The sequence below is a fragment of the Marmota monax genome, unplaced genomic scaffold, assembly GCF_021218885.2.
Source record: "Marmota monax isolate L192 unplaced genomic scaffold, Marmota_monax_Labrador192_F-V1.1 WCK01_AAM20220418_F8-fsc00442, whole genome shotgun sequence".
NCBI classification, from domain to species: domain Eukaryota; kingdom Metazoa; phylum Chordata; class Mammalia; order Rodentia; family Sciuridae; genus Marmota; species Marmota monax.
Genome location: NW_026692662.1, coordinates 293,552 through 308,186, shown reverse-complemented (window position 1 = coordinate 308,186; position 14,635 = coordinate 293,552). Strand labels below are relative to the sequence as shown.

The 14,635-nt window shown below is 38.6% G+C and overlaps 1 protein-coding gene across 1 annotated transcript; it reads left to right on the top strand.

Moving 5' to 3' along the window:
* The first annotated feature begins 365 nt into the window (after positions 1-365).
* On the top strand, positions 366-13,123 carry LOC124093893 (ras-related protein Rab-12-like). Its single transcript, XM_046446421.2, has 3 exons — positions 366-501; positions 10,813-11,347; positions 11,543-13,123. The coding sequence occupies exons 1-3, from the start codon at positions 366-368 to the stop codon at positions 11,985-11,987; spliced, it is 1,116 nt and encodes a 371-aa protein (XP_046302377.1). The 3' UTR covers positions 11,988-13,123.
* The last annotated feature ends 1,512 nt before the right edge of the window (positions 13,124-14,635 follow it).

The following is a 14,635-nucleotide window of genomic DNA, read 5'->3' as shown; positions in this document are numbered from 1 at the left end:
TTGTTTTTATCACTGATCTTTCATATCTGTCCATTATACCTCCAGGGAATAATGGGTACTGCTAACCAAGCTCAGTAGCTCAGTGATTTCCCAGATTCTACATGGAGAGAGAGAGAGAGAGAGAGAGAGAGAGAGAGAGAGAGAGAAATTTTTCTGTTCTTTATAATTTTCTGCCTCATGACTTTAGAAAAATTACAATATACAGCAATAGACAACTTCATGAAAAGATGCCTTAATTAGAGATCATGGAAGAACAAGGGAAGATTGAAGAATGCCTCTTACTGTCGTTTATTATCTTCAGAGATCATATTATCTCTCTACTTTTATTATCTTAGCCTCAAATGATTTTTAAATACAATTACCGTATGCTGCAGCAGAGCCCCACTGAGGACACAGGCAAACGCAATGGCGTCAGTGTGAGGAATGAGTCAGCGGGCCATGGGACTGCAGTCCATCAGAGCATGCTAGAAATGGATGCCAGAGTGTCCACCAAACCCCTGAGTAATGGGTCAGGCCAGGAGGTGCAGCCCATGATCCAAACAACCTGGGAGGCCGAGGCAGGAGGATAGAAATTTCAAGCCAACCTGGGAGACTTAAGAAGACCTTGCCTCAGATGAAAAATAAAAATGTGGGAATGGAGATATAGCTCAGTTTTAGAGCATATCTAGGTTCCATTCTGAGTACAAAAAAAATGATGAAAGGATAAAAGAAGTGGTACATTTTAAAACAGAACGCAATTCAGCCATAAAATGATGTAATGCTGGGGCTGGGGCTGGGGCTCAGTGGCAGAGTGCTTGCCTGGCATGTTTTAGGCACTGGGTTTGGTCTCAGCTCCACATACAAATAAATAAAGAAATAAAATAAAGGCCTGTTGATAACTAAAATAAATTAATTAATTTTTAAAAAGATGTAATGCTGTCATTGTGGCCCCTTGAGTATAGCTGGAGATCTCAGTACTATGTCTAATTTTACCTTTTTACATATCAACTAAAAATAAATTAATTCAACTTTACAAAATAGCATACAATTGTTTACTCTGGCTTGGGGCAGTGCTGTCTGCTATCTTTTAACCACTATTATCAGTCACTCATATCCCTGGTGCAGAAAGAAAGTTAAATATAGATGGAGAACTTCATCGTCTTTAGATCTGTAGTAGGTCAGTGCAGGCGTGGCTTGGCCCTTACTGGACTCATTTCAGGCTTCACATTGCACCTCGGGTGTTGGTTCATCATCATATGTACAGATGCTCATGCTCATCGTGGAATCATATTCAATGCAGCTGAATACAGCGTGAGTTAACACAAACTAGCATCTCTCCGTGTCCGTCTTCAGCACTCGATGCTTTGCTCACTCCATGTCACATGGAAGCCAACGAGGACCAGAGTGTCTGTTCTCTTTTCCTCCTGCTGCCTCCTCACTTTGTTTCTCTGGAGATGCCACAGGTTGCTCTAAGCCTCGGTGCTCAGGTCAGTTCTGATTCACTGTAGCCTCGGTCCCAGGGTTTGCAGGGCTGGCACCTTCCTGTCTCCATGCACCGTATCCCTATGATCCCTGTCCCTATGATCCCTGTTCCTGGGCACCTGGTCACTCACCAAGGGGCAGCACGGACCCCAGGTTATTCAGTCAGCACATCTTACCGGTGTTGTGCATAGGGGTGAGCTAGTGATCTATAAAGTCTGAAAACCCTTTTAACCCAGAAAGGTTTTCCAGATGAAACTTACTTGAGGTCATAGTTTAGTCTTTCAATATGGAAATCCTATCAAAATCCTATCATTACTTTGAGACATACATTTATTGCATTTTGGAAGCCAACAATAAATATGCACAGTCGTGAAATTCCCTACAAAGACACACAGTGTACATATAAAATGTATCAAATGACAATGCATTTTATAGCAAATAAGAGAAACTAAGTAATTTAGGGAATTAAGTGGAAATTAATATATTTACGTTACATCATGTGTCCAATATGTTTATTCATGACATAGCATCACACTTTAAATTTGTGTTACACTTCTTTGATAACATAGAACATGTGGATCATAAGTACAGCATCCTGTTTAAGTTTAGGATGACAAATTTAATATAAAGCATCTACTTCAATATTTTACAAGGAGAAAACTGTGAGTTACATACAAAATAAACTTTTGATCAATTTAGACTTCAGAAATTTTAAAGAATATAATGAAAGAACTAAAGTTGAGCTTTAGCCTGCTCCCCACTAAAGTTGAGGAAAATATGCTTCCTCCTTACTAACCATTTCCTCCACAGTGTGAGCTGCAAGTGGGCACCCATTGACACCACCAGTGTGACCCATCCTGGCCAGTAGCTGGCCTCATGCTGTGTGGTCCAAGACATCTCTTCCTATCTCCTGTTTCTAAATATCTGAAAAATTTCTGCCAAATAACCTATAATAAATTGCATTTATAATACTAATTCCTTCTCAAAAAATTCATTCCTGACACCTATGTGAAACTTTGAATTTGCTTGCAGCTAAATACTGATTTTGATGTAGACTATAATGTTCATGTGAAGTTCATTCATGAACTGTTAGATACAATAATAAAATCTTGATTTTTTTATTTTTTGATGTTTAATATCAACATTAAAAAATAAAAAAAAATTATTTTTTTTAATTTTTATTTTTTCCATATTAAAAATTTCTCTCGTAAGTGGCTGGAATTTTATTTTACTTTTCGGAAATCTTTTTTTAATATTAATGTGTGCTATAATTTCCCTACTTACACAATGCCTAGGATGTAAAGATTGCAGCAAATATGTTAATCATATAAATGACGATGGGCATGTGTATCCTGAATTCACATGATTTAGAATTTGTTTACCTAGAAAATTTGAAGAAAAGCAAAAGACCTATCCCTGAATATTCTCAAACCTGCATCAACCAAGGCCCTTGTAATCTACTGACAGGAGTGAGGAGCTGCCCCTTCCCACGGGAAAGCGCACACCCTGACAGTCAACACAAGGGGGCGCAAGCACTTGGCACTGGCCTAGACTTTATGTCTAAATCTCCACTAAGCAAGTTTCTAAGCAGTGACTTGAGACTGCACAGGTTATTTGATTGTATAAGTGTCACCACTTATTTTTGGCCTCTCATTTTACCCACAGGATCAAGTGATAAGCTCATACCCCATGTTTAGAAACAAGCAAGCACAGTGTCTCTGAAAAGCTGTATCAATAATGCATGTGCCAGGAAGGAGCCCTCAGCAAATGCTGTTGATCACCCCTCAACTGTCATTGACTGGGAACCTACTGCTGTGCAGACACTGCAGATGAAGCCACCATCACACTGAATAGATTTATGCAGATTCTACTCTGGGTGCTCTGTGATTTTAACTAATGTCTTCCCATATAATCTTCCTGAGCAGAAAATAAAAACTAAAGAAAAATAGGAACCCCCTGGAGCACTCCTGTGAGTGCTCACTTCCCAGCGAGCAGGGGAAGGTGAGGCCCTGTGCTGGGTGCCCACACCCCTACAGGGGGTGGCGCCCTCTACAGGACTGGTCTTCAGCAGACTGGCTTCCTGTGCACCAGTGATCAGGGCTCTATTTTCACATATGGCCCAATCATTAACTATATATTCCACTTGACACTTATGTTTATATTTTCAAACAGTGAAATAAATATATTATAAATATGAAAAAAATCAAACATCTCAGATGCAGCAATTTGTACACTTAATGAACATTCAATTATATTAAATATCACCTTTGCTAAAATACATGAAGATTAAAGGACTAATGAAAGTGAATGAAAAAACATGTGTAACCAAAGAGTAGAGATAAAAATTCATAGAAGAAAATTACAAAAATATTCAGGCAAAGACATTTTTTAAACTATATTTTTATTGGAAAAAAATCCATCTGGTGCAAAAACAAATGAAAACAGGAGAAACAGCAACTGAAGATAATGACTGACAGCCAGAAGTATCCCATGTCCTAAGTCCATGGCTCCAGTCCAGCGGTTATAGAGCTTCATCAAATGCTTTTCCTTCAAAATACAGGCACTAGATGTGTTTTTGCACATGACAGTAAATTGGAAAGGTTTCTTCAAACATTAAATGTGACTATAGAATCCTGATATCCCAATGAGACCAGATGATACCCAATATATAAAAGTATATAGGGAAGAAACTCACTTATGAGCATCAGTAGAACATTCTACCAAACTTCTAAATAAAGTGGGGGATCCACAATGACTCATATACAGACAAATAACCACACACACACACACACACACACAACAATGAATTGGAGATTAATCTGCAAAAAGAAGAGGTGGCTGAATATAGAGCCCAATACAACATGCCCAGTGTCCCAAGACTGGAACAGCAATCTCTCTTCACCCTGAGGATGACATCACAGGAATTACTAAGGACAAATACTGAGAGGGGTACAATCTCAATTGAACTTCCAGCTCCTTTGAACATACATGTATGAATTCCAGAAAATAAAAACATTTAGATATTGCATCCAGAAGATGTGTTGCAGGAAGTTGTGGGAACAACCAGCAAGCAGAATCAAAGCTCAGACTACAACCTCCATGTGGGTTAATCTCAGGTTAACTTCTTCATATTCACTTGCTTTACCTGCTACATGCCACAATGACCCTTCTTTAATATTCAACAATGCACAAGTAAAACTCTTATGTGGAATTTAAATTTTTTTAAATGAAAGATGATGGGTTTATTTTGTGCATGTCAAATATCATCTACATTGCTGTTACTTTTCATTCATTTCTGTATTATAATTAAAAACAAATAATGCTCTGTTTTGAATGCCTTTTGAGTATTTCCTTTAAGGTTTTATGTGCTAGAGAATGGTCCCCAGTTTAACAGTATGGGCGGTGTTTACCCTAAAGCATTAAAGTCAGCATACTGTACTGATACATGCATATCCATGTTCATAGCAGCACAATTCACAATAGCCAAACTACACAAATAGCCCAGATGTCGGTCCTTGGATGAATGGATGAACAGTATGTGGTAATACACATTTCTTTTTTTTACTCAGCCATAAAGAAGCATGACATTATGTCATCTGCTGGAAAATGAATGGAGCTTGAGAAAATTAGATGGAGCAAAATAAGCCAAACTCATAAAGTCCAGAGTCATATATATGATCTCAGATGTGGAAGCTAGAAAGGACAAAAAGGTGTGTGGGGTGGACCTCAGGAAAATCACAGGGAGACAGTAGAGTATAGGAAAGTGTCCAGTGGAGAGAGGAGGAGAGGGAAAATGGAAAAGTGGGATGAATTACATTGTCATATGTGCACATGTATGAATATGTAACAATGAGTCTCATTATTCACCACTCTAATGCTCCAATAAAAAATATGGAACAAGAACATTCCGGAGGTGTGTCAAGTGGGTGGCGATGACTTAGAACAAAGCAGCCCATGCTGAAAGAAACATCAATCAGGCGCCTACAGAAACGCCTGTCAATCAGCGGAATCTCCTGGCTAATGCCTGTCAATCAGCAGAACCCCCTGGCCTATCCTGGAGTTCAGCCAACTCCCCTGACCAACTTCAATGGGACAAGGGACTCTAAAACACCTTTTCCTGTCCCAAGCCCTTCCCTTCCATTTCTCCTCAGACCCTCCTCCTGTCCACTTGTCGGTCTAATCAAGTTCCGCCCAGGAGTGATGTCTCAATAAAACCTCATTTGGTGGCGTTTTTAAATCTGCCTCCTTTGGTCGCTGCCCACCTCGCCTGATCTTTCAAGGTGGTGAGGCCTTGAATGATTCCACACAGAAGCAGCACCATTGAGAGACTAGTGCGGCTCTGATAGGACCAGATCCGTTCCTGTCAGACCAGGTTGTTGTAAAGGGTGACCAAGGACTTCCTCCCTGTCCTCATGCCTCCTGGCTCACACAGTGCTCCTTCTTCACATGGCCAGTTCTCTTTTTGATTCTCCATTGTTTTACCATATTCAATGGTGGTACTGAAGCCAGATTTAAGGATAGGTAGTTAGTGTAGTTAGGTAAATCGGCCAATACAGAGTAAGATAAATAAAATGGAGACCATTATTGAGAGTGGAGTCCAGGAAACCAGAGCCGCTCTTGGGGAAATTGAAATGTTAATATCCCCAAAGCCCAGAACGCATACTAAGGAACTGTTAATGAAGCAGCTCCCAGTAAACAGGGAGGTGCTAATCAAACCACCCCAGGCCTTCCTGCCCAGGTTGCTCCTCCAGCCCACCTATCTCCTGCCCACCTATCTCCCACCTTTTGGCCTTCCCACCTGTATTCTATTACTGCAGGATAAATGGAAACAAAGGACAGGAATGTGGGAAGACTAAAAGACCTTAGCTATAAAAAAGGGAAGACCTTGCCCTTCCACAGATTCCGCCTTTCGGGTCCCCTTCTTCTTCCAGGGAGAAGTCTTCTCTGCTGTCCTTTAATAAAGCTTCCACTGTCCACTCTCCACTTGCCTCGATGTGCTTCTCTGGTGTTATACGTCAGCATTGGGGAAGCAAGGACTCATCACCGGTAAACAGTGGTAACAGTACCATGATGTTTGCACTCACCAGCCATCAAAATGGTCAGACAAATATTCTTTTTTTTTTTAAGACATTACACAAAATTAGGTATTCTCTTCTGGCTACACAAACACCAGGAAAACTCTCCTTTAGCCAAAATTATAGGAAGTCAGCAAGATTGTGGGCTAGGCAGTAACAAACCATCAATCCCCATGGAAATATTGAAAATCTATAGATTGGCTAAAATAGCCTTTTAAGAACTATGGACACTCTTCAATGACCCATATGAACCCTCTGGATTTCCAATCAACAAAAGCATCCAGTAGAGAAATTTGTAGAATCATTATTTCTTCTTCTTCTCCTCCTCCTCCTCCCCCTCCTCCTCCTCCTCCTCCTCCTCCTCCTCCTCCTCCTCCTCCTCTTTATCACACTTGTACATCATGACACAAACAAGAGGAAGTAGTTCTATTCTCAGTTTCCTCCCTTGGGATGGAGGGAAAAGAACAGAATTTGATGCATTCTGTCCTATCTGTGGGACATCATAGTAGTTATTTCTGTATCACTTGACTTAGATTTCAAACAGCAATAGCAGCAAATTTGGCTCCCAAAGTTGGAAACTGCCAAATTTCTGTGGCAGGCACCATGGGAATGAAAGATCAAAGGATATGTGAGACCTGCAGATATGTGGGGGCAAGAGATTTTAGGCCAAGGAACTAAGTTACTAAGAAGAAGAAGAAATAATAATCTCAGGAAAGTGAAGACATATAAAACTTCCAAGAACTTGGGAGGATTGTGGGGGAGATACATGCACAGGGAAGGGAAGATATAGGCTGAGAAAAAAATGCCCTCAGTGAGCTTTCAGATCAAAAAGATGGTTCTAGCACATAAAGAGATATTCTTCAATGACAGAAGATAGTTGATGTCTTATAAAAAGCCTCCTCCAATAAAAGATCACAAGACACACAAAGAAACAGGTCAATGTGTCTCATTAAAGGAAAAATGTAAATCTACATATACTAATCTAAAGACACCAACTGCAGATTTACTAGACAAAGACTTAATATCCATTGCTTTAAATACATTCAAAAAGCTAAATGAAAATACTGAGAATGAAAGCAAAATAGAAAAATTGTACCTTTAAAAAATGAGAGTACCAACAAAAATATAGAAATTGTAAAGAAAGCAGGAAAATTCTGAAGCCAAAAGTTAGAAATGAATTGAAAAATGTACTTAAATGTTCAATATCAAACTCAAACACACAAAAAGAAGAATCAAGAAACTGGAAAACAGATAAAATTGAAATTATCAAGCCTAACAAAAAGGAAAGAAAATGAAAAAAAAAGTTAATATTCTTAAACACTTATATAAGGATGATGTCAGCTTGCGGAGAAAAATTGTAAGACCTTTTGTAAAAACATACAAAAACTTTATATACTTAAATAAATATATATGCAAATATATCTGCAAATCCAATATACTTGGTGTACTCCAAATAAGATAAATCCAAATAAATGAAGACAAAGAGTCATAACTATCAAAATTTCTAAATCAAAGGCAAAGAAAATATTGAAAGGCATCACATCAAACTAATCCTCAAGAATACTACTGGTCAGTCTCTCAGAAGAAACTTTGCATGCTATGGAACAGAAGTTTGATATATTTAGCATTGGAAAAGAAAAACTATCAGTTGAGTATTTTACATATCACAAAACTATCCTTTAAAATAAGAGAGAAATAATGATATTCCAGAAACAATAAAAACTAAGCAAGTTAATTAGCACTATACATGAAATGGTTAAATTAAAGTAAAAATGACATTAGAAAGTGATATGTAGTCATATAAAAATAAAGTTCTCTGGTAAAAGAAAATATGAAAGCTATTGATTTTTTTTCAGTTTATACTCCACATTTAACTTTCTTTATTGTTTAGAAGAAAAATGATTTTAGGTTATTAATTGATAGACAACATATTAATACACAATGTGTGACATCAATAATGTACTGTGTAAGTTCAAATCTAAGAAAGTAGAAATTTTGTGCATGATCAAATTTGGTATTTTTTAAAGCAAAGTGTTATGAACCAAGATAAACTTAGGTTGATAGATGTCATTTCCAAGTTAACCAGACATGCACACACTCACACAAAACATGTATTTATATAGCATTAGTACAAATGAAAAGTGAATCAAAACATCACTAGAAAAAAAATAATCAAACACAAAGGGCATCAATAAAGAAATGAATAAGAATGAAACGAGCTCCAAGACACATAGAAAACAACAACTGACAAGAAGAAGTCCTCCATCACTAACATCATTAAATGTAACTGGATTTGATTTTCCAATCAAAATGCACACATTAGCAAATTGGATTTTTTCTTTTTTTTTGGTACCAGGGATTGAACTAAGGGGCACTCAACCATGAGCCACATCCCCAGCCCTATTTTGTATTTGATTTAGAGACAGGGTCTCAATGAGTTTCTTAGTGCCTCATTTTTGCGGAAGCTGGCTTTGGACCCTAGATGCTCCTGCCTCTGTCTCCTGAGCAGCTGAAATTACAGGTGAGTGTCACCGCACCTGGTGAGCAAATTATATTTTAAAAAATCATACAACATTTTTCTGTCTCCTAGAGTATTAACTCAGATTTTAGTACAAACATAGGCTAAAATCAAAAGGATGAAGAAATGCATTCCATATGAACAGCAACTGAAAGAGATGAGCATGCTATAACAATATTAGAATGCAAATTAATTCAAAGTCAAAAGCTTTTAAAAATACAATGGCCATTACATAATGATAAAAGATTATGCATATGTGGGATTAACAATCATTAGCACATTTTCACCAGATATCAGAGCTTCATAATAATTTTAGAAAAATAGCAAAAAAGAAAGGAAGAGACAGCTCTGAACTAGTATTTATATACTACAATACACAACTGTATTTACTATTACTATATACACAACTGTATTTACTACAATACACAACTGTATTTTACTATTTATTTAGTAGCTACAATAGAGAACAGATAAGAAAACAGAAAACTAAAACATCACTACATACCACCTGGACCAATAGACCTACTATATACATCACTCCACCAGTGATAGGAAAGGGATACACTTGAAGTACTCAGTGGGTCGAAACTCATGAAAAATACAGAATAAAAATGGTAAATACACAAACGTGTAAATTAACATTGTCTCATGAGAAAATAGGCAGTTAAGGAAGAAATTGCCATTGGTATCAGAAAATTTATTTATAAAAATGAAAATAAAAGCAGAACACACCAAAACTGAAGGGATGCAGTGAGTCCAGTGGAAAAGGAGAATTGTATTTGAAAATACTGACACTCAAAAAAAAGAAAGACTTCACATCAACCATTTAATTTTACACATTGAAGACATAGAACAAGCAAAACAAATTAGAAGCAAAGTTAGCAGTGAATGGAGTAATTAGAGATAAAAGAAAAGGAAAACAAAATAAAAAAATATAATAAAAAATCAAAGAAATGTAGATTTGATTCTACAAAAGTTTAAAAGAATGACACCAAGCTCAGCAAAACAGCAAGACTTTATCTAAAAAAAAAAAAGAAAAAAGAAAGAAAATTAAAAACCTGAGGATGGATCTCAGTGATAAACTGCCTGGGTTCAAACCCAGTACCATAAAAAATAATAACTTTTACAAAACCCTTAAAGAATAAAAGATAGAAAGTATATCCTAACTCATTTTTTGAGACTAGCGTTACTTCATACCAAAGCCAAAGATAAAAATAGAATATTAAACACAAAAACAGATATCCCTGGTGAGTATTTTTAAAATAATACTCCTTGGTATTGATCCAAAAGAAGTAAAATCAGCATACTACAGTGAAACAGGCTCATCAATGTTTACACTCTGGCCAGTCATGGTCTAGCCCAGAAGCCTGTCAGTAGATGAAGGATTAAGAAAATGCAGTACAAACACACAATGGGGTTTGACGCAGCCATAAAGAGGAATGAGATCATGGCCCTTTCAGGAAAATGGATGGAACTAGTGAACATCATGCTAAGTGAAGAAGACAGACTCAGAAATCAAGGGTTGAGTGCTTTCCTTCATGTGTGGCAGAGCAAAACTAGGAAAAAGGGAAGAAATCCCAACAAAGCAGGGAAATCTGTGGAATAGAGGAAGGGAACTGAGGAAAAGGGAAGAATGATGGGAGAAAAAGGAATGGTGGAATGAATTGATCAAATTGTTCTATCTACATATATGAGTATATCAGTGAATTCTAACTTTATGGGTATCTATGGAGATGAATTTAAAAGATACTTAAATAGGCTCACCTGGCGGCAGCGGCGGCGGCGGCGGCGGCGGCGGGGAGCGGGGCGCGGGAATCCGGCCCGCGGCGCAGCTGCAGCGGGGAGCCCGCGGGCCGGCGGGGCCGCTCGAGTGGGCGGACGCCGAGCGCGGGGCCGAGGCCCCGCGCGCGGCGGAGGCCAAGGGGGCGCCGGGGCCTGGGGCGCACGGCCGCGAGGCGGGCGGGCGGCTGGCCGAGCGCGAGCCGTATGCTTGCATGGATCCGGGTGCCGCGCTGCAGAGGCGGGCCGGGGGCGGCGGCGGCGGCGGCGGCCTGGGCGCGGACTTCGCGGTGCTGACCGGCGGCCAGGCGCGTCGGAGGAAACAGCCCCCCAGGCCGGCGGACTTCAAGCTGCAGGTCATCATCATCATCGGCTCCCGCGGTGTGGGAAAGACCAGCCTAATGGAGCGTTTCACCGACGACACCTTCTGCGAGGCCTGCAAGTCCACCGTGGGTGTTGACTTTAAAATCAAAACTGTAGAGCTAAGAGGAAAGAAAATTCGATTGCAGATCTGGTTACCCTCAGCTCTGTCTGTCTGTCCACCGTCTGTGTGTGTTTGCTTTCATCTTCGTTAATCGCTGCTTCATCTGTGGCATCGCCGGTCATCTAACGCTTGAATGTTAGTGCCATGTCTCCATCCTTCATCCATGTCCCTGTCTGGGGCACTGCTGGAGCTGAGCCAGCATTGGTCGCCTTCCGAGTATCTGAGGGACACAGCAGGTCAGGAGAGATTCAACAGCATTACCTCAGCTTATTACAGAAGTGCCAAGGGGATCATATTAGTATATGATATCACTAAGAAGGAGACATTTGATGATTTGCCAAAATGGATGAAGATGATTGATAAGTATGCTTCAGAAGACGCTGAACTTCTCTTAGTTGGAAATAAATTGGACTGTGAATCGGGCAGAGAAATCACCAGACAGCAAGGTGAAAAGTTTGCACAGCAGATAACTGGGATGCGGTTCTGTGAAGCAAGTGCCAAGGACAACTTCAATGTGGACGAGATATTTCTGAAACTTGTTGACGATATTCTGAAAAAGATGCCTCTGGATATTTTAAGGAAAGAGTTGTCCAATAGCATTCTCTCATTACAACCAGAACCTGAAATCCCGCCAGAATTGCCTCCACCAAGACCGCAGGTCCGATGTTGATTTGCTACTTTGAAACAAGGTGGAAAAAACATTCTATTCTGCACTACAATCATTTTGACAATTTCCTTTCGAACTTTGTATTCCAAGTCAGAGCTATACACTAACTTGTAAATATGCAAATATGCAATCCTGGGTAAGTTTGGGTTATAAATTACATATTTCCCTCCAAATTATATTTCATTCATAGCCCCAGTGTCTAGTGTACATACAGTGGGAAACATAGTACTTCTAATATGAAGAATGGGAGAGAAGAAAAGTATAATGTTTCTTAAATAATATAATTGTCCTTGTTAATTATACTATGAGGACAGAAGATATTCTGATAAGAAGAGAGAATGTGGTGCTTTGCTTACTGTTTTAAAGAAAAATTGTAAAACTAAAGACTTTTTGAGGAAAAAAAAAAGCTACGTTAAGTGCTTTATTCTTTATTTACAAGACATTTCCCCAGATGTAGCATCTTTGGAGTGTTTCTGCCACAAAGCAAAGCTCCACTCATAGCTGTTGTTGAAGGTTATTTATTAATGTTCTGTAATGATAGGATATTCCTAGCTAGAGGGTTGGATTTGACTTGGTACTGAGGCCACAGACTCTCTCATGGTTTCCTGATAGATGTATCCTATGCTTTTAAGAAAGACAAAAATTCAATAAAGAAGTGTTTTGAAACTATAGAAAAAAAGATTTTAAAACAACGCTGCTGTCCTAAACAAATCCTGTTTAAAGGAATTTTAAAGAGATTCATTTTATTATATCAAAGAACATACATGTATTAGCCTAAACATCCTGTATCTTTGTAATGATAAAACTTTTCCCCTTTATGGTGAAGCCTACTCCTATTAAGCATAGACTGTATTCAATATTTGTTGGGGTTTTTTTTTGTTTGTTTGTTTGGTTGGTTGTTTGGTTGGTTTTTTTCAATTTTTTTTTCTTTGTCTGATAATGAATTTGTGAACTCTATCTTTGGTATATCTTTTATTAAACTGCACTGTTGTGTTTAGTCAAGGTAAATAAGTAAGTATGTATTTGAATAACTTGGCGTGTCCTGAGTGTTGTGGTATGAGAAGCATTGTGGTCTTTCTACACTAATGAAGTGCAAATAAAATTTTGTATTTATGAAAAAAAAAGATACTTAAATAGAAAGAGCATCAGAAGAGGAGAGGAAGGGGAACTAGGGAGGGAGGAGAGGAGGCAAAGAGGAGGCACTGGGGACTGGGTTAGAGTAAATTATGTTCCATGTTTGTATGACTGTGTCATAATAAACCCAAACATATGAATAACTAGATTGTACGAATAGAACATTGAAATGTACTGTCTAACAGAGTTTAACAGCACACTGAAAGTGTTATACAGCATAAATAACTGGTACTTATCCCAAAAAGCAAGAGAGTTTCAATGTACACACACAAACATAATCTATCATGTCAAATACATGCTAGCAGGAATAAGGGAGATAAATCACTGATGATCCTCTCCACTGGTAGAGAAGAGGCACTCTGTAAAACTCAGTATAGTTTCATGATAGGATATTAAACTGGAAATTGAAGGAAATGGGAATCCACTTAGGGAAACATTGGGAACAGGGAAAGAATTTGAATAGAATGAATAGTAAAAAGGAAACTACCTCTAAATAGTCAGAGTCTTACAGTAAATCTCAAGGCAAAGACAATGACCAATGATGAATGTCTGAAAGTTTCTTTCTAAGATCAGAACAAAAAAAAAATTCCTGCTTTCACTACTTTTATTTAATGAAGTATTGTATGTCACAGCCAAAATAATGAATTAAATTTAAAAAAAATAAAAGACATCTGACAAGCTCAGTGGTAGAGCGCTTGCCTTGTACATGTGAGGCACTGTACAAGTACAGCACTACATAAAAAAAATGAGTAAATAAAATTAAGGTATTGTGTCCATCTACAACTAAAAAAAAGTTTTACAAAAGACATCTGACAAAATAACTGACAAAGTAAAATTATCTCAATTTACCAATAGCATGATCTTATCTGTTTAAAAAAATCATGAAGTTTCCCCAATAAACTGCTATAATTAATAAATGAGTGCAGCTAAGATGCAGAATACAAAACCATAGAAAAAAGACAAGTGATTTCTATAACATAACCATGAGCAATTGGAAGAGATAAAGAAAAAATTCCATTGGTAGTAGCACCAAAAAGAATAAATATGATTGTCTTTTGCTCTGATTTCCTTCCAATGTGGATTTGAGGTCTCTCCCTTGATAGTGGCCAGAGGCCAAGGTGGGCACTCCCTGGAGGAGCTCTGACTGGGGAACATCAGGTTCAGGTATGTCAGACAGAGGGAAGAGGAGGAAGCAAAAGCCCAGTGCTCTACACAGAAGAAATGTATGGCTCTCCTACGCTCATGTCCCAGAGGTGTCAGAGGTGACAACTGAGAGTTGGAGGTGACAGGGAGAAAGAGTTAAGTTTGGGGAGAGAAACCATAGGACTCTGCCTTCATCAAGGTCCATGGGTGTTATCTTTAGGCTTTCTCAGGGAACTGGCTAATGTAAAGAAAACCCAACAAAGGGGGCACTTATATACCTCGCTGTGGTGCTGGCCAGCAGCTGTGGGTGTTGGATTTGTGCTCAGTGAGATGGGAAACCAGCTGCTTCATCTCCACAGTGACATGAGAAAGGC

What these genes read in the sequence shown, in the direction of transcription:
- LOC124093893 (XM_046446421.2), top strand. Translation starts at nt 366, where the DNA reads ATGCTGCAGCAGAGCCCCACTGAGGACACAGGCAAACGCAATGGCGTC. An exon ending in AGTGTCCACCAAACCCCTGA is followed by an intron (nt 502 to 10,812) that starts GTAATGGGTCAG and finishes ATACTTAAATAG; the next exon opens with GCTCACCTGGCGGCAGCGGC. An exon ending in AAAATTCGATTGCAGATCTG is followed by an intron (nt 11,348 to 11,542) that starts GTTACCCTCAGC and finishes CGAGTATCTGAG; the next exon opens with GGACACAGCAGGTCAGGAGA.